The sequence below is a fragment of the Diaphorina citri genome, unplaced genomic scaffold (genome assembly GCF_000475195.1).
Source record: "Diaphorina citri unplaced genomic scaffold, Diaci psyllid genome assembly version 1.1 scaffold335, whole genome shotgun sequence".
Lineage (NCBI taxonomy): Eukaryota > Metazoa > Arthropoda > Insecta > Hemiptera > Psyllidae > Diaphorina > Diaphorina citri.
Window position 1 is genome coordinate 220443 of NW_007377770.1, and position 20491 is coordinate 240933.

The 20491-nt window shown below is 40.1% G+C and overlaps 2 protein-coding genes across 2 annotated transcripts in view; one reads left to right on the top strand and one right to left on the bottom strand.

The window, feature by feature from the left end:
• LOC103507694 (TOX high mobility group box family member 4) overlaps positions 1–9635 on the bottom strand; it is a 29195-nt gene extending 19560 nt beyond the window's left edge. The window contains exons 1-6 of the mRNA XM_026822494.1: positions 9600–9635; positions 8979–9080; positions 5491–5592; positions 4790–4899; positions 3766–3864; positions 2906–2984 (exon numbers count right to left, since the gene is read on the bottom strand). Coding sequence (XP_026678295.1) covers positions 2906–2984; positions 3766–3864; positions 4790–4899; positions 5491–5592; positions 8979–9080; positions 9600–9635 — 528 coding nt within the window. The remainder of the gene's footprint in view (positions 1–2905; positions 2985–3765; positions 3865–4789; positions 4900–5490; positions 5593–8978; positions 9081–9599) is intronic.
• Positions 9636–9722: 87 nt separating this feature from the next.
• LOC103507681 (chorion class high-cysteine HCB protein 13-like) lies at positions 9723–12635 on the top strand. Its single transcript, XM_008472180.2, has 2 exons — positions 9723–9889; positions 12234–12635. The coding sequence occupies exons 1-2, from the start codon at positions 9866–9868 to the stop codon at positions 12522–12524; spliced, it is 315 nt and encodes a 104-aa protein (XP_008470402.1). The 5' UTR covers positions 9723–9865; the 3' UTR covers positions 12525–12635.
• The last annotated feature ends 7856 nt before the right edge of the window (positions 12636–20491 follow it).

The window sequence follows — 20491 nt, forward strand, 5'->3', positions numbered from 1 at the left end:
TCACCCTTTTTCCTTCTCCTTCCTTACCTCTTTCCATATCTCTCTATCTCTTTCCGTATCTCTCTATCTCTCTTCCTTCGTCTTTTCTTTCATCATTATTTCCCTGAAAATATCAAACTAAAATTAAGCTCATTTCGAGCGAAGTGAATTTTAAGTTTTGAAGATTTTTCAGTCGACGATTTTTCAATTTATATCGGGTTTTTCGTATGTTTTGCCACCGTGGTAACTGTCAAAGAAGTCCAAGTTTGATGAATTTGGATAAAAATGTTCAACACTCATTATAACATCAGTGAAATCCTGAACCCCATCTAAAATAGGTATGTAGTATGTACTTATTACTGTATTCATGGTCAAATTAAAGTTGCAATATCTTAGAGCAAATAAAATTAAGTTGAAATACTGGTATAATTTATTTCTAATGACATTCTAATTTATTTCTAATACTATTTCTAATGAAGAAAAGTTTAAAAATAGAACATGGTGGAGAGGCTTTGTTCACAGTCGACCCATTTCTGGAACGACTTAAAGATTTGATGATGACTATTTCTAATGATAGATGGTATTTCTAATATAAATTTCTATTAGAAATTTTTCTTTTCTGTCTAATTAAAAGTTATAATTTCCACAGCACTGAAATTAACTAGGTACTTTTTAATGATTAATAAATAATATTAAAATAGACAGAAAGATAATGAAGGAAGAGAGAGAGAGAGAGAGAGAGAGAGAGAGAAAGGGTGGCTTTCTATTTAATAACAAAATATGGGGTGTCCTCAATAACAGAACATCAACAGAACAGAATAGAAACAGTACTTTCTCATTACTTTAGGATAGAAAGTAACAAAAGTTTAGAATTTCATAAATATTCGTGAAAGGATGGTTTCTCATTCTTAAAGAGATAAATCTGAAGGAAAAAGAACCCAATCACTCTACATTTTCATGTTGGTATATTATAATATGTAAACCTCTTTAATTTTATTATGTATTAGAACAAGCTCTATTATTTTGTTCACAATCATTTTGCGGTCAAAAAATCGGTATAAAAATTCACGCCATCCACGGGTCAGAACCCCCATCCCTTTGCTTAACAAACGAGTGGCTCAACCATTTCACTAAATCCAATAGAAAATCTACATAATTATATGCAACGAAAGAAGAAGTAGGTACGTAACGTATACAATAACTGCCAAAGTTATTGCAAAAACTGAAAAAGTACGTATCTGTATATTACAGATCTATGGAGGTACACTACCACCCTGTATTCAAATGGAATAAAGAACAAGAAAAAGGGGTAAAGAGAAAGGAAAAGACCCCAATCACTCAAGATTTTCATGTTAGTATGTTGGGAAAACCTCTATAATTCTATAAATTTATTATGTACATTATCATTTCGCAGTCAAAAAAATCGCGGTATAAAAATTCACGCCATCCACGGGTCTGAACCCCCATTGCTAAACAAACGAGTGGCTCAAACATAATTATATGCTACGACAGAAGAAGTACGTAACGTATACAATAACTGCCAAAGTTATTGCAAAAACTGAAAAAGTACGTATCTGTATATTAGGACAAAGCTTAGAACTTTGTGAACGATGGAATTCTAAAGCACAAACACTTTTGTCCTTCATCACTTGGGCGAGAATAGACACAATACTTCCGTTCCAACGCAGTAACTAGCTAAGTGCTGATTCAATCGTTTTTGGTAATCTGTTAACAGATTGCCAAAACGCCTCTTCAGTCCAAAAAACCAATGAGGCTCGTACATTTTGGTGTGAGTTGCTTACCATATTACTTTACTTTCCATGTCTGTGAGACCAAGGCAATTTTGGACCATAATTTCGCGATAAAAAAAATCGCGGTATAAAAATTCACGCCAACCCCCATCTCTTTGCTTACCAAACGAGTGGACCAACCATTTTACTAAACCCAATAGAACATATACATAAACATAATTATATGCTACGAAAGAAGAAGTAGGTACGTAACGTATACAATAACTGCCAAAGTTATTGCAAAAAATGAAAAAGTACGTATCTGTATATTACAGATCTATGGAGGTACAATACCACCCCGTATTCAAATGGAATAAAGAACAAGAAAAAGGGGTAAAGAGAAAGGAAAAGGAGAGAGAGAAAAGCGAAGAGGGAAGGGAGACTAGAAGTGTATATTACAGATCTATGGAGGTACACTACCACCCTGTATTCAAATGGAATAAAGAACAAGAAAAAGGGGTAAAGAGAAAGGAAAAGGAGAGAGAGAAAAGCGAAGAGGGAAGGGAGACTAGAAAAGGGGTACAGGAAATAAATGCAGAGGGAAGGAACATAGAAAGCGGAAGGAAAGTCTATATATTACAGATCTATGGAGGTACACTATCACCCTGTATTCAAATGGAATAAAGAACAAGAAAAAGGGGTAAAGAGAAACGAAAAGGAGGGAGAGAAAAGCGAAGAGGGAAGGGAGACTAGAAAAGGGGTACAGGAAATAAATACAGAGGGAAGGAACATAGAAAGCGGAAGGAAAGTGAGAGAGGAAGAAGAGCGGAGGGAAGACAAACTAAAAGGCAAGAGAAGAAGAAGAAATATAAGAAGAAAGAAGAAGAGGCAAAGAAGAAAGAGGAGGGGGAAGAAGAGAGGGGAATAGGAAGAGTAGGAGTAGAGAAAGAGGAAGAGAAGGAGGAGGGGGGAAGAGTAGGAGAAGGGGGAGAAGGAAGGAAGGAGGAGAAGTTTGAAAGGAAAATAATTTAAAATTTTCCTAATAGATGAGATGGGTGAAGAGGGAAGGGAACGGGGAAGAGAAGGAGCTATCATCACTGGTATGTAGTTTGCTAGTGTTGTTGTTATTGCTAGAGTTGTTGCTATCCATATATTGCCATATTTACACTGACCATATTTAAACTGACCATACTTACCATATTTAAATGTGGCGTACTATCATCACTATCGTCACTGGTATGTAGGTTGCTAGTGTTGTTGTTATTGCTAGAAGAAGAAGAGGCAAAGAAGAAAGAGGAATAGGAAGAGTAGGAGTGGAGAAAGAGGAAGAGAAGGAGGAGGGGGGGAAGAGTAGGAGAAGGAAGGAGGAGGAGAAGTTTGAAAGGAAAATAATTTAAAATTTTCCTAATAGATGAGATGGGTGAAGAGGGAAGGGAACGGGGAAGAGAAGGAGATTAGGGGAAAGAGGAGGAGAGTAGGGGAAAGAAAATAGGAGAGTGGGGGAAAGAAAAGGGTGGAAAAAAGGGGAATGGGGACAGAATTTCATTAGTATCGTAGCAACGCTTGATGGGGAAGGTTGTATGTTGCTGCTGTCTCTCCCGATATTTGTCGAAACCTTGCTGACGAGTTGCTGAAATGGTTTTTGCTGTCGAAACGCGAGAACTTTTTCAGCATTTGCAAAGAGAATTGCTGAATAGTGGGGCATGTTTGAAAAGGCTGGCGAAATACTGTTGCATTGACTTGAATTTTTTTTTCTTTTTTCCGTATTTTTAACAAAAAAAAGTAATTCTGCTAATATGGCATTAAAAAAAAAAAAAAAAACATGCTAATAACCACTCTAAAGTTCAAAGTGCAAGAATCGGTCGCGCCTAGCAGACCAGCACAGGTGACACCCAACAGTGTTTGAACCTGGCATTTTCAACATACTGTGGCGCTCACAACAACACTCAAATATAATCTTACATAGAAAACAACCCAGGTTCTCGTTTCTCCACAATTTCCATCTCTGAAGTATAAATAACACTTCCAAATTCTTGTATGCATGGTGGGGGAGGACCTCTGTTGAGGAGGGGCCATGTTGTAGTAGAGTTGAGTGTAGGTGGGGTGGTGTTGCTGTTGGTGGTGCGGGGGCGGCGGACTGTGGTGATAACTATTGCTGTGGAGGACGAAAAGGGGCAATGTGGGACATTATTGGACTGTTTCAATTTTCAGGATCACTTTAGGGCTAGTTATATCATTATCTACATAATATATACATAGTAGCTTCTATGGTGTCTGTCGATACCTCTTGATAGCTGGATTTTATTGGCGTATTATTCCGTGTCCAGGCTATTTTCTTGTGGTCTGCTGTGACATCATGGGACGGACACCTAACGCCTATACCATTTCCAGCTCCTTTAGTAGGAGTACCTTATCCACGAGCACGAATACAACTACTTTCAAGAAGGGATATTTTTAGTTGAAATTTTAATGATTTCCAATAAAATCACTTTAGGGCTAGTTATATCATTATCTACATAATATATACATAGTAGCTTCCATGGTGTCTGTCGATACCTCTTGATAGCTGGATTTTATTGGCGTATTATTCCGTGTCCAGGCTATTTTCTTGTGGTCTGCTGTGACTCCATGGGACGGACGCCTAACGCCTATACCATTTCCAGCTCTTTTAGTAGGAGTACCTTATCCACGAGCACGAATACAACTACTTTCAAGAAGGGATATTTTTAGTTGAAATTTTAATGATTTCCAATAATTAGAGCAATCCCATTTTGCACATTAGTGCTTAACTCTAAGGTGTACGATCCCATTTTGCGCTCGCTAGAAGGTTTATCCATCATGTGTAGATTTAAATTATTTTAAATGATATCTTACCCAATATTTACACCCATACTGTGTTGAGTGGTTAGGTTACTATAGTGTGGTTGATAGTTGGACATGTTCATGCTATCCGGTGAATGGTGGTTCATGGATTCCATTGACATATTTTGCACATTAAAGCTTAACTCTAAGTTGTCCGATCCCATTTTGCGCTCGCTAGAGGGTTTATCCATCATGTAAAGATTTAAATGATAACTTACCCAATATTTACACCCATACTATGTTGAGTGGTTAGGTTACTATAGTGTGGTTGATAGTTGGACATGTTCATGCTATCCGGTGAATGGTGGTTCATGGATTCCATTGACATCTGAAATAAGACGGAAACATCGAATAAGAGGAATGAAACAGCTGGTAGCTTGGAAGGTAGCACGTCTGTCTTCATGATTCACTCACAGCCAGCCTAGTTCGGGGGACAGATTCCCGTTCGAGGCGAACTTAATCCTAGACAGATAAGGTTCGTTCTCGGAACGGCTGGCTTTTTCCCATCATGTTTTTCTTCTCTCTTAGATTTCAGGACGATAAAACCTCAGCAGTTACAGGTCCCTCTATCAAAGTAGCTAGCCGCGATAGCACGTTCAATGCACCAGTTCCGATGAATCACTGACGTTAGCCAACATTTCGCGTGGATGATATCTGGATGGGCAATCACGAGCTACTGCCAAATATGGGTTAACCCATACGGTCCCACTTAGGCTGGGTGAGGGTATAAAGTGAGAAGGTGGTAGCTTGTTACCGAATGGAGGGTAAAACCCACACCACCAAAAAAACTTTGGCTAGTTATAAACCTCAATCAAATTAAATTAACCCCTTGGTGATGCTTGATGTAAACTGTAGTTTACACCAAAGGGTTAAAGATCTTGGAAGTTATACAGTGACGTCAGACCACTATTCTACTTACACTATTGTGATAGGCTTGAGGTTGAGGTTGGTTTTGTCCATGGAGGGGATGGATCTGAGGAATGTCAAAGTCTTCGTCCCCGAAACTGGGCGTGTGAAATGTCTGAAACCAGAAGAGAATGAACAAATTAATTATGATTTTATAACAGGCACAACAATAACAGGCATTACATTAACAAAGATTAGCCCCAGCCAGACTAAGCTGGTCTACTCCCTGTTTAAAGTCCCCCAGCCAGACTAAGTTGGTCTACTCCCTGGTTTAAAGTCCCCCAGCCAGACTAAGCTGGTCTACTCCCTGTTTAAAGTCCCCCAGCCAGACTAAGTTGGTCTACTCCCTGGTTTAAAGTCCCCCAGCCAGACTAAGCTGGTCTACTCCCTGTTTAAAGTCCCCCAGCCAGACTAAGTTGGTCTACTCCCTGGTTTAAAGTCCCCCAGCCAGACTAAGCTGGTCTACTCCCTGTTTAAATTCCCCCAGCCAGACTTTTCTCAAAATTCTCTAACCTTATACCTATATCCACCTGGATAACATTATCTTATATTTCAGGGGTGGGGAGATAGAGGGAGGGAGGGAGGGGGAGAGAAGGGGAGGGAGGGGATGAAGAAATGTGATACTTTGTATTCTTGGAGCAATTATGAGCGAAATGGAAGAACATAACAAAAATAATTGTTTATTATTTTTAGCCCCGAAAAATTAATTAATGTCGAAAAACGTTATTGTCAGATCTCTCTGTCTTGTTTCCTCGAATTTGGTAAAATTTCTCTCCCTTTCCCTCCAACTCTCTCTCTTGCCTTCTACTCTCTTTCTCTGCCCCTCTCTCTCTTCCTTGTCCCTCTCTGTATCTCTCTCTCTCCCTCTCTTAAGTCTCTCTATCCCCTGTCTCTCTCTGTATCTCTTTTCCTCCGCCTTTCACTCTCTCAGCTTTCTTTTCTCTCTCTTTTCCTCTTCGTCTCTCACCCTTTTCCTACGCCTTTATCTCTCCCCTCCCTCCCTTTCTCTCTCTCTTAGCTCTCTTTCCCTCCCCTTCTCTTTTATCCTCTTCTCTAACTTTCTTTCTTTCTGCCACTCCCCTAGATTCATTAGACCTTATCTTATTTCTTCCCCTCTTCCTCCTTCTTAGTTCCCTTTCACCCTTTTTTCTTCTCCTTCCTTACCTCTTTCCATATCTCTCTATCTCTTTCCATATCTCTCTATCTCTTTCCGTATCTCTCTATTTCTTTCCATGTCTCTCTATCTCTTTCCGTATCTCTCTATCTCTTTCCGTATCTCTCTATCTCTCTTCCTTCATCTTTTCTTTCATCATTATTTCCCTGAAAATATCAATTTAAAATTAAGCTCATTTCGTCTGAACATGGAGAATTTCTCCAAAATTCTATAATGAAACGAGCGAAGTGAATTTTAAGTTTTGAAGATTTTTCAGTCGACGATTTTTCAATTTATATCGGGCTTTTCGTATGTTTTGCCCCCGTGGTAACTATCATCTCCTTTCACCTTCCTTTTTACTGTCTCTTCCTCTTTCCTCCTTATCCCATCTCCTTTCATTTCCCTCTTCTCCTTGTTTCTTCTCTAATGTCTCTCCCCTCTTCTTCCTCCCTCTATCTCTTCTCTCCCCGTCTCCTTCCTCCCTCTATCTCTTCTCTCCTCTCTTCTCCGCCTTTCTCTCTTCCCTCTCCTTACCTCTCTTTTCTCTGTTCTTTTCCCTCACTCTCTCCCTCCCACCTCTCTTCTCTCTCTCTCTCTTCTGATCTATAAACTTTCAAGTCGTAAAAGTTAGACCATTAAAAAATCTATGAATATCCTACACCTATACAGTATAGGATATACCTATACAATATATAGCATGTAGCTATAAATAGGAGTATTAGATTTATGACTACGGGCTTTGCGTTCAATCAACTTTTGATATCAAATTGGGAGTTGCACACTTTGAAGTTTTCAATCGAACTCGGAGAGTCGAGATAATGATTGCCTATCGATACAAGTGGGTCAGAATCGTGACGGAGAAATCTCTCAGTAGGTATTGTATATGGAACCTAAGTAATAAAATCATGTAAAATAAGGAATTATGAAAACTTCGTTTTTGAATTATGTAAGTTGTAAAATCATGTAAAAAGAACTAATTTGTTTGGAATTTTTACAAATGGTTTTCCCCTGATGGAACAATTTATGTCGAAGCAGGGATTCGAACCATCGCATCGGTCCAGATATTTCAAGGGACTGGGGTCTCTTTCAAGTGCTTGTCGTGTTGATACAGCACCTAATAGTGTCTCTCCTCTAAAAGTACATTTACTTAAGAAAATAAACTTCGGTCGACTGTAGTGTAGATTTATCTTTAACAACCAAATTTTCAGTCTCAGATTGCTCTATGTTGGTCAATTTGGGTATGTTTTACCTACAACTTTGCCTGTCCACAAGCTCAAAATACAAATCAAAATAAAACTGTAGACTTTGGAGTGGGTAATTTGGAGATTTTCTTTTTTTCTTTTTTTTGAGATTTTAACGTCCCTGTAGAGTTGTAGAGTGTAGGTATAACCGTAAGGTCTTTAATAATTTGGAGACCCTTTCAATTCATCACCTTCCTTTTTACTGTCTCTTCCTCCTTATCCTATCTCCTTTCATTTCCCTCTTCTCCTTGTTTCTTCTCTCTCATCCTCCTTATCTACTCTTTTCTCTTTCCTCTTTCGTTCTTCAATCTCCTCTCCTCCTTCTTCCTGTCTTTTCATATTCTCTTCCTCTTTGCTCTCAGTGCCGAAGAAAGAACCGTTAAAAAACGAAACCTTTGGCCAAGGGAATGATTTTCTAGAGGTTTGATAGAGGGAACTGCTAGGGTCTTGTCGTCCCGAAAGCAAAGTGAGAAGGAAGACAGGATTAGGATAAAATCCGCCCCGGGCGGGAATCGAACCCGCGGCCTAGCGCTTACGAGGCAGACGCGCTACCAACCAAGCTAACTAGGCTGGCTGAACATTTTTTAAAGAGGTTTGATAGAGGGAACTGTAACTGCTAAGGTCTTATCGTTCCGAAATCGAAGAAATAAGGAAGACAGGATAGAAAAAAAGCCAGCCGTTTGAGAACGAACATTATCCCATCAGGATGAAATCCGCCCCGGGCGGGAATCGAACCCGCGGCCTAGCGCTTACAAGGCAGACGCGCTACTCTGGCTGAACATTTTTTTAAAAGAGGTTTGATAGAGGGAACTAACTGCTAGGGTCTTGTCGTCCCGAAATCGAAGAAAGAAGGAAGACAGGATAGAAAAAAGCCAGCCGTTCCGAGAACGAACATTATCCCATCAGGATGAAATCCGCCCCGGGCGGGAATCGAACCCGCGGCCTAGCGCTTACAAGGCAGACGCGCTACCAACCAAGCCAACTAGGCTGGCGAAAGGGAACGAAAGGAATATTTCAGTGGCGGCAGCCACCAACCAAGCTAACTAGGCTGGCGAAAGGGAACGAAAGGAAAGGAATATTTCAGTGGCGGACAGTCAAGTTGCTTACCTGGTCACCGTTTTCGCCGTTGTTCATGTTGTTGTTAGAGTAGTGGTGGTTGTTGTGCAGACCATGCGCCACTGACAGAGACAGGTCCAGGTTTTCACTCCGCTGAAATCAGAAGAGAAGATCGGAAATTAGACTAACAGGGAATAAAGAGAAAGCAAATAATAATAATACCTAATGAGAAAAGGGCATTGCTTCTTTGAGAGAGAGAGAGAGAGAGAGAGAGAGAGAGAGAGAGAGAGAGAGAGAGAGAGAGAGAGAGAGAGAGAGAGAGAGAAAGAGAGAGAAAGAGAGAGAAAGAGAGAGAGAGAGAGAGAAAGAGAGAGAGAGAGAGAGGGAGGGAGGGAGAGAGAGAGAGAGAAAGAGGGAGGGAGGGAGAGAGAGAGAAAGAGGGAGAGGGAGAGAGAGACAGAGAGGGAGGGAGAGAGAGAGAGGGAGAGAAAAATCTGGTGTGATGTTCACACCAGATTTTTTGTAACTGTTGTTGCTGAGGTATTATCGTCCCGAAAGCAAAAAGATTCTTATCTGTTTAGGATAAAGATCGCTTCTGGCGGAAATCGCCCGGGACCCGGGGGGACTTAGCGAAAACAGGCGCGCTAACCTAAATGGTAACTAAGTTGGAGCTTCGTAAGGAACTTTGGTGCTAATATTGCTGGCCATTTTAATGAATTGAACTGCCTACTCAAAATGCTATAATGGCCAATGCTTGTAATTGAAAATATTATAACGACCAGTGCTATTAAATCATAGTTCATTCAGTTTCAAAATTTTCACTCAACTTCCACCGCTCTGAACTCCTCCAAAATTTTCTTTAATTTTAAAAGTTTTAGCAATTTACCAAGTTCTTTTTTCATCTTTCCGGTTTTTATCTCCAGTTGTAACTCTTTACAATGGCTATGCTACTGAACAACGACATTCTAAGCTGAGGTCGAGTGCTTTGTCCATTGTCTTTAACACCACTGATGCGTGTAGGATTTTCATTGATGTTTCCTATTTGACCATCACGCATCAGGCCATCAGTTTGGTCATTCAGTTGTGGACACTGGAGTAACAGTTAACCAAGACCATCACGTGGTCAATGCAGGTCTGAAAATAAAACTGGCTAGAATTGGACTACACCTAATCAGGTGTGTCAGTTCTACCTGATAGTGGGTGTTGGCTAAGAGACCCATTTGCCTGGTCTATGACAAAGGGTCGGAGCAGGGTCGAAAGAAACAGGAATGGCCGTCGAGTGAGTGGACACAGCTTAACATTTCCAACAAAGACTAAAGAGGAATGGATTTCCACACTTAACTTTTTGGAAATGACCCATTTATTGTAGGCAACAACATCCTCAACCTAAATGTAGAAACACACTACGTGAGCTCAGGTGACGTGAGGGCAGTGTGGCTATCATAAACCAAATTACACGCAATATTATGGGGTGCCAAACAAGTTAAATATTGTTGTACCCATTCGATAACATCAGACAAATCGTCATTGTTTCGACATTCTCTCAACCTGTCTAGGTTGACGGACTTTCGAAAATACTTTCTATCGCCCCAAATTTTTCCTCTACCATCCTGTATACAAAACAAAATACATAATTCATAAAAAAAAGAGAATAGTGCATAGAAATTTCAAATGAATAGTACCACTAATTAATGGCCTATGCTTTTGGTACCTTTCAGTGCACGCGATCCTTAACGATCAACTGAATATTTTTCCTTCTCTTTTAATTTTAAGGTTCTAAGTTTATACTTGAAAGTTTTAAGGCACTTAAAAAAGGTAGAATAGAAAAGAATAATATATGGATATGTATGTACCATTGTACCTTTCCTACTTTGATAATTCTGCCAGAATGAGATTGTAAAGTCCCTTCACTCCCGCAGTCTAAAGGGGCTAAAGTCTAGCTTTAAAACGGTGCAGTTCAAAGAAGGGGCACAAAAATACAGTGTTGTCAAATAAATACTTCAATTTGTTTTAAGTAGGTATTTCAAGGAACCTAAGTAATAAAATCATGTAAAATAAGAAATTTTGAAAACTTCGTTTTTGAATTATGTAAGTTGTAAAATCATGTAAAAAGAACTAATTTGTTTGGAATTTTTACAAATGGTTTTCCCCTGGGGCACCCCAAAAAATGTGGAATAGAAAAGAATAATATATGGATATGTACATATGTACCTTTCCTACTTTGATAATTCTGCCAGAATGAGATTGTAAAGTCCCTTCACTCCCGCAGTCTAAAGGGGCTAAAGTCTAGCTTTTCAAAAGTTTTGATAGAGGGAACCGTGACTGCTAAGGTCTTATCGTCACAAAAGCGAAGAGAGAAGGAAGACAGGATAGGACAAAAGTTTTGATAGAGGGAACCGTGACTGCTAAGGTCTTATCGTCACAAAAGCGAAGAGAGAAGGAAGACAGGATAGGAGAAAGCCAGCCATTCTGAGAACGAACCTTATCTCTTTGGGATAAAATCGACCCTGGACGGGAATTGAACCCGCGGCCTTGCTTACTAGGCAGATACGCTCCCCTTAAGCTAAAACTAGGCTGGCAGGAGCAATTTCTATGGCCTAGCGAGGTAGCAACCATTTTTAATTAGGCTGGCTCTAAGAGGTTTCCTACATTAATGGGGTCCTAAAACAAGCAACCAGTTTCTCCTCGTGTAACTTCCTCACAGTTCTGCCCTTAACCTTTTTCTTCGCTCTACAAAGGTTGGCACAGCCCCCACCCCCAACCCCCAAGTGTATAGTGAAAGGGTTCCGATTTGAGTCTGACACGCGCCCAGAAATTCAAAATGTCAAATTGGTATTGCAAAGGAAAGTCAGCAAGACACATGGCAGACCATCCAAAACGTGAGAAATTTCAAATTCAAATAAACCTTGCCAGTTGCAGGTGTCAATACTGATTGGTCAACTATGTGAAGGTCGCGGTCGGTGGAAACGTTTAAGTTATGGTGAGTTGGGTAGCTAAGTAAGTTACAAATACCTTTCCTACTTTGGTAATTCTGCCAGAATGAGATTGTAAAGTCCCTTCACTCCTGCAGTCTAAAGGGGCTAAAGTCTAGCTTTAAAACGGTGCAGTTCAATGAAGGGGCACAAAAATACAATGTTGTCAAATGCATACTTCAATTTGTTTTAAGTATTTCAAAGGAAAGGCAGCAAGACACATGGCAGACCATCCAAAACGTGAGAAATTTCAAATAAACCTTGCCAGTTGCAGGAGTCAATACTGATTGGTCAACTATGTGAAGGTCGCGGTCGGTGGAAACGTTTAAACGACATTCTTGTATTGGAGGCCCTCAAATATCTGAGCGGGCCGTCCGGCGCCCCAGTTGGTGAACACCAGGTCTTGGGACTTGTCAATTTCAAAGCGGCCGTGACGCTCTCTGCCGGTGACATTCGACAAAGTTTGGCCTCCCTGCATAAGCTGGGCATGATTGACGTGTTCGTGCCCCTGACGCAAGCGTGTTGTGGTGACGCATGCGGTGGGTGTTGCGGGGGCGGATGTTGCAATGGGGGTTGTTGCGGGTGCGGAAGGTACTACCGCGTGAAAATTGGAAGCCTGGTTTGAGTTCGAGAGGCGTACGGAGGCAGAGTTGAATGAATTTTAGTCATTTTGGTGCGTTATGGAGGAACAGAGTTTGTTTTAAATAAAATTTTATTTGTAATTTTTTTATCATTACTGACTTGTTTTGTTTCTGTAGATAGCCACCTTTAACATCCTTTTTAGGGTTTTAGCTCAACTCCTTTTAGGGATGAGTTATTCATCTTGTGTAAAAGTCCAAAGCTTGGTGCTGGTTTGTTCTTTTCTTTGCTCATAGAATTGGGCATTATTCCTCTGGCCTGGACACCTAGAGGGTATCACGTAAAACAACTCCAGAAACATTAACATCCTTTTTAGGGTTTTAGCTCAACTCCTTTTTGGGATGAGTTATTCATCTTGTGTAAAAGTCCAAAGCTTGGTTCGGGTTTGTTCTTTTCTTTGCTCATAGAATTGGGCATTATTCCTCTGGCCTGGACACCTAGAGGGTATCACGTAAAACAACTCCAGAAACTGAGCTCTTGTGGAAATAAATTGCCCTGGTAAAGCCATGTATTACGTCAGGAAATTTGACATCTCACTATCAGGTAGACTTGACAAGTACACCTGATCAGGTTCGCCCGTCAGGTCTACCTGGTACCTGATGAGCACACACACACACACTATCAGATAGTCCTGACAAGCGGACCTTTTCAGTTGCACCTGTCAGGTCTACCTGATAGTGAGTGGCTGGCCTTAGATCTCAGGAGTATCTACTAGATATCTACTGTTAAAACAACTGCAAACTGAGCTCTTGTGGAAATAAACTGCCCTAGTAAAGCCATGCATTACGTCAGGAAATTTGACATACCTTAGGTACCTGCTTACATATCTAAGTTCGTTTGACAATATTATTGCTTTTGCTGCTCTCAATTTAAAACTTGGATAGCAAACACACAACTTTCTTTCTGTTATGCAAGCTAAGTTCTACTTACGAGTAGTTTACAATAGGTATGTGTATCTATCTAACTACATCAGATTCGATACCTTGGTTCTATTCCTAGGAGCCTGTATTGCTCTCTTTATTCTAGTCTAGAATTCTGGCCAGTAGACATCTCTTTAAGGTTTCATACGTTCTTTTTTTTTTAGAGGAGAGACACTACTAGATGCTGTATCAACACGACAAGCACTTGAAAGAGACCCCAGTCCCTTGAAATATCTGGACCGATGCGATGGTTCGAATCCCTGCTTCGACATAAATTGTTCCATCAGGGGAAAACCATTTGTAAAAATTCCAAACAAATTAGTTCTTTTTACATGATTTTACAACTTACATAATTCAAAAACGAAGTTTTCATAATTCCTTATTTTACATGATTTTATTACTTAGGTTCCATATACAATACCTACTGAGAGATTTCTCCGTCACGATTCTGACCCACTTGTATCGATAGGCAATCATTATCTCGACTCTCCGAGTTCGATTGAAAACTTCAAAGTGTGCAACTCCCAATTTTATGGCTCCGCGGTTTGTGGCGATTGCGGTCAAAGTCATTTCAGGTCGCAAGGACACGCGAAACCCTTGTGATAACTGATGTGACGTCAAAACATCAATCTTAGGTGACCTCTTGTCTGATGTGACGTCAATTGGTCTCAGGTTCGATCTGCTGTGACGTCACCAATTGTGTCTTTTGATCTCTACCTTACGACGTCATCAATTGTCTTTGGATGTTCGATCATTTGTTGTGACGTCCAAGTAATTTTTCACGAAGAAAATATTGAAATATTCTATGCTAATGGACGCGCGGAGGTTTGGTTACATAAATTTGTACTGGGAAAGACCTATCACGGGTATTTGCAGGCCCATTATCCGCCCTTTTCGATGTACCTCAACCTATATGAATATGGGACTCTGTAATCTTAAGTGTTAAGCCTAGTACACACTACACACGCTACATCTAAAGCTGTGTCCGCAAATCCACACATAGTCGGCGGCCGTCGATCAATGTCGACTCACCCGTTCACACTACCTCTGACGTCAAAACATCAATCTTAGGTGACCTCTTGTCTGATGTGACGTCAATCGGTCTTAGGTTCGATCGGCTGTGACGTCACCAATTGTGTCTTTTGATATCTACCTTACGACGTCATCAATTGTCTTTGGATGTTCGATCATTTGTTGTGACGTCCAAGTAATTTTTTACGAAGAAAATATCGAAATATTCTATGCTAATGGACGCTCGGAGGTTTGGTTACATAAATTTGTACTGGGAAAGACCTATCACGGCTATTTGCAGGCCCATTATCCGCCCTTTTCGATGTAGCTCAACCTATATGAATATGGGACTCTGTAATCTTAAGTGTTAAGCCTAGTACACACGCTACATCTAAAGCTGTATCCGCAAATCCACACATAGTCGGCGGCCGTCGATCAATGTCGACTCACCCGTCCACATTACCTCGACAACATCGATTGATCCATTCTATTCCAAGTTCCAAATTAAGGAGCGCGGTAGCGCTCCGCCCCGCCAAGTCAAGAAAGTTTGACCGCGCCACTAGAGATATTATACGCGATAATATAAGAGTTTAGACTGCGGGAGTAAAGGGGCTTTACAGTCTCATTCTGGCGGTATAAACAGGGTAGGTATATCGGATCGAATGAAATTCACGACAAGTGGGAACGCGCCTTAAGAGTTGGAAAATGAAGTTTTAATAGAGTTTCAGAAACTAATAAGAAAATGTTAGAACAAAAGAATGAGAAGAAAGATTGGAGTTGCACAGAAATCGTCAATCAATGTCGACTCACCCGTCCACACTACCTCGACAACATCGATCGATACATTCTATTCCAAGTTCCAAATATTATAAGAGTTTAGACTGCGGGAGTAAAGGGGCTTTACAGTCTCATTCTGGCAGTATAAACAGGGTAGGTATATCGGAGCGGATGAAATTCACGACAAGTGGGAACGCGCCTTAAGAGTTAGAAAATGAAGTTTTAATAGAGTTTCAGAAACTAATAAGAAAATGTTAGAACAAAAGAATGAGAAGAAAGATTGGAGTTGCACAGAAATTAGAAAATATCAGGAAAAGGTGTCTTGGTGACATTTGGAATTTTCAAATTTGACATTTTGAATTTCTGGGCGCGTGTCAGACTCAAATCGGAACCCTTTCACTATACACTTGGGGGTTGGGGGTGGGGGCTGTGTCAACCTTTGTAGAGCGAAGAAAAAGATTAAGGGCAGAACTGTGAGGAAGTTACACGAGGAGAAACTGGTTGCTTGTTTTAGGACCCCATTAATGTAGGAAACCTCTTAGAGTCAGCCTAATTAAACATGGTTGCTACCTCGCTAGGCCATAGAAATTGCTCCTGCCAGCCTAGTTTTAGCTTAAGGGGAGCGTATCTGCCTAAGTAAGCATTAGGCCGCGGGTTCAGTTCCCGTCCAGGGTGGATTTTATCCCAAAGAGATAAGGTTCGTTCTCAGAATGACTGGCTTTCTCCTATCCTGTCTTCCTTCTCTCTTCGCTTTTGTGACGATAAGACCTTAGCAGTCACGGTTCCCTCTATCAAAACTTTTTGTTCATTGGTTCCGAATTTTGCATCTGTCGGCTGTTCATTGGGTCCGGATCTTGGATTTGTCGGCTGTTCTTTGGTACCAAACCAAGTCATGTCTACTGGCTTGAATTCTAGACTAGAATAAAGAGAGCAGTACGGGCTCTTAAGAATAGAACCAAGGTATCGAATCTGATGTAGTTAGATACACATACCTAGTGTAAACTTACTCGTAAGTAGAACTTAGCTTGCATAACAGAAAGAAAGTTGTGTTTGCAATCCAAGTTTTAACTTGAGAGCAGCAAAAAGCAATAATATTGTCAAACGAACTTAGATATGTAAGCAGGTACCTAACCTAAGGTATGTCAAATTTCCTGACGTAATGCATGGCTTTACTAGGGCAATTTATGTATTTTCACAAGAGCTCAGTTTGCAGTTGTTTACATTCAAAGTCGAGCCCCTTTTAAAATAAAAAAAATGCAGATGCTTTACAGTAGATATGTATGAGCAAAGAAAAGAACAAACCCGAACCAAGCTTTGGACTTTTACACAAGATGAATAACTCATCCCTAAAAGGAGTTGAGCTAAAACCCTAAAAAGGATGTTAAAGGTGGCTATCTAGTAGTGTCTCTCCTCTAAAGGTGCATTTACTTAAGAAAATAAACTTCGGTCGACTGTAGTGTAGATTTATCTTAAACAACCAAATTTTCAGTCTCAAATTGCGCTATGTTGGTCAATTTGGGTATGTTTTATATACAACGTTGCCTGTCCACAAGCTCAAAGTACAAATCAAAATAAAACTGTAGACTTTGGAGTGGGTAATTTGGAGATTTTCTTTTTGAGATTTTAACGTCCCTGTAGAGTTGTAGAGTGTAGGTATAACCGTAAGGTCTTTAATAATTTGGAAACCCTTCAATTTATCCTACAATTCAGCTTATCGAAAAGACTGAACCGATGTCCCGGCTAGAAGCTGAGGTCGAGTGCTTTGTCCATTGTCTTTAACACCACTGATGCGTGTAGGATTTTCATTGATGTTTCCTATTTGACCATCAGGCCCCGGCTAGAAGCTGAGGTCGAGTGCTTTGTCCATTGTCTTTAACGCCACTGATGCGTGTAGGATTTTCATTGATGTTTCCTATTTGACCATCAGGCATCAGGCCATCAGTTTGGTCATTCAGTTGTGGACATTGAAGCTGAGGTCGAGTGCTTTGTCCATTGTCTTTAAGATCACTGATGCGTGTAGGATTTTCAATTTTTCATTGATGTTTCCTATTTGACCATCAGGCATCAGGCCATCAGTTTGGTCATTCAGTTGTGGACATTGGAGTAACAGTTAACCAAGACCATCACGCGGTCAATGCAGGTCTGAAAATAGAACTGGCTAGAATTGGACTACACCTAATCAGGTGTGTCAGTTCTACATGATAGTGGGTGTTGGCTAAGAGACCCATTTGCCTGGTCTAGCAGCCTTTGTTCCCGGATAAGATGTTGCGTTTAACTGTTGAAATACCCCGTCGATCGATGTCGACTGAAACATAGAGATCCACCTCAACAGCTCGTCGATCGACGCGATCAACTATGTTTAAACACACCTTAATGTGACGTTAAATCCCTTTTTAAAATGGACTATGAAGCTTTAGGTTTGATTAAACAACGGAAAAATCTCGGTGGTTCTACCTACCGACTGATCTAACCACGGTCCTGGGTTCATGGTTTTGGTTTAACGTGTCACGTGGCCTTGTCAATTCATGACCGATATCTAGGTTGATTTAGAGCAAGTTCGGTTTGTGGTTTTACGTGATCAATATTTAACTAATGAAAATAAAAGGTTTAATATTCAATGTAGAAATAAAAGGTTTAAGATTCAATGTAGAAATAAAAGGTTTAATATTCAATGTAGAAATAAAAGGTTTAATATTCAATGTAGAAATAAAAGGTTTAATATTCAATGTGGAAATAAAAGGTTTAATATTCAATGTGGAAATAAAAGGTTTAATATTCAATGTAGAAATAAAAGGTTTAATATTCAATGTAGAAATAAAAGGTTTAATATTCAATGTAGAAATAATCGACAAAGGGTCGGAGCAGGGTCGAAAGAAACAGGAATGGCCGTCGAGTGAGTGGACATAGCTTAACATTTCCAACAAAGACATAACAGACCAGAGGCGTGAAATTCCATCTTTAACTTTCCAACAAAGACTAAAGAGGCATGTATTTCCACACTTAACTTTTTGGAAATGACCCATTTATTGTAGGCAACAACATCCTAAACCTAAATGTAGAAACACACTACGTGAGCTCAGGTGACGTGAGGGCAGTGTGGCTATCATAAACCAAATTACACGCAATATTATGGGAAACTTTGAACTACATCTCTTTGACTCCCCATGAGATCACGTGAGGTGACCTTTAGGGTTAAGCGGTACAGAATTCCTTTGGTAGCTTAGCTAGCTTCGTCTAGTGGTTAACATCCACTCAAGCGTCCAGCTTTAACCACTAGAAAGCTAGAAACAAGTGTGAGTGTGGGACACACAAACCTCTGTAAACACAACTTTTGCCCTGGTGTGTTATTTGATTTTCAGTTTATGCTTCGTCTAGTGGTTAACATCCACTCAAGCGTCCCGCTTTAACCATTAGAAAGCTAGAAACAAGTGTGAGTGTGGGACACACAAACCTCTGTAAACACAACTTTTGCCCTGGTGTGTTATTTGATTTTCAGTTTTTGTTTACAGAAAAAAAAAGAGGAGGTAAAAAACTAAAAGAGCTCAGAAAAATACTTGATGGTAATAATAATGAACGGTGCTTTATTACGACTATTAACTAAATTGGACACTGCTCCAACAGGGTGGCTTTGGTCGAGGAAAAATTTGCGGCGAGGTATTCTGTACCACCGAAGTCCTAACCCTTAAAGGTGTGTCCACACATAGTCGATGGCCGTCGATCGATGTGAATTTATTGTGAATCGATGTGGATCGACATCGATCGATGGTCGATCGACGGCCGGTCGACTATTTTTGAAGTATTAAAAATTACGTGTGAATATAGACAAATCGTTATTATTTCGACATTCTCTCAACCTATCTAGGTTGACGGACTTTCGAAAATACTTTCTATCGCCCCAAATTTTTCCTCTACCATCCTGTATACAAAACAAAATACATAATTCATCTAACCCTTAAAGTGTCTCTAGCTCTACACATAGTCGATGGCCGTCGATCGATGTGAATTTATTGTGAATCGATTTGGATTGACGTCGATCGACGGCCGGTCGACTATTTTTGAAGTATTAAAAATTACGTGTGAATATAGGCCGCGCTGCGCTTCTCATAAATATGGTCAAAAAAGGCACAGAAGAAGAAGAAGTGCCAAATATTGTTGTACGCATTCGATAACATCAGACAAATCGTCATCATTTCGACATTCTCTCAACCTGTCTAGGTTGACGGACTTTCGAAAATACTTTCTATTGCCCCAAATTTTTCGCAGCTCTACCATCCTGTATACAAAACAAAATACATAATTCATAAAAAAAGAGAATAGTGCATAGAAATTTCAAATGAATAGTACCACTAATTAATGGCCTATGCTTTTGGTACCTTTCAGTGCACGCGATCCTTAACGAGCAACTGAATATTTTTCCTTCTCTTTTAATTTTAAGGTTTTAAGTTTATACTTGAAAGTTTTAGGGCACCCAAGAAATGTAGAATAGAAAAGAATGTGGATACCTATTTTGTTAACTTTGTCAGAATGATACTGTAAAGTCCCTTTACTCCGGCATCGGCAGTCCAGAGGGGCTAAAATCTAGCTCTAAAAACGGTGCAGTCTAAAGAGGGGGCACAAAAATACAGTGTTGTGAAAGAAAGACAATTTGTACAATTTTGTACAAAGCAAAGGCAGTAAGACACATCCTTCTGGCAGACCACCCAAAATGTCGGAAATTTCAAATAAACCTTGCCAGTTGCAGGAGTCAATACTGATTGCTCAACTATGTGAAGGTCGCGGTCGGTGGAAACGTTTAAGTTATGGTGAGTTGGGGTAGCTAAGTAAGTTACAAATTACCCTAGGAAGAAGATTAAACGCTTATGTGAAGTCAATCATTCTTCATAAAACGTTTCATTAGCTTCTAACAAGTTATTTCCATTCTTCATTAGTCAACGGTGTCGGAACTAGCAAAAAATGTGAGAAATTTCAAATAAACCTTGCCAGTTGCAGGAGTCAATACTGATTGGTCAACTATGTGAAGGTCGCGGTCGGTGGAAACGTTCAAGTTATGGTGAGTTGGGGTAACTGAGTAAGTTACATATTACCCTAGGAAGAAGATTAAACGCTTATGGGAAGTCAATCATTCTTCATAAAACGTTTCATTAGCTTCTAACAAGTTATTTCCATTAAGTTACAAATTACCCTAGGAAGAAGATTAAACGCTTATGGGAAGTCAATCATTCTTCATAAAACGTTTCATTAGCTT

Excerpts from the sequence above, each read along its gene's own strand:
- LOC103507681 (XM_008472180.2), top strand. The coding sequence starts at position 9,866 with ATGGCTATGCTACTGAACAACGAC. Across the intron at positions 9,890-12,233 it reads CTATGCTACTGAACAACGAC|ATTCTTGTATTGGAGGCCCT; the intron begins ATTCTAAGCTGA and ends CGTTTAAACGAC.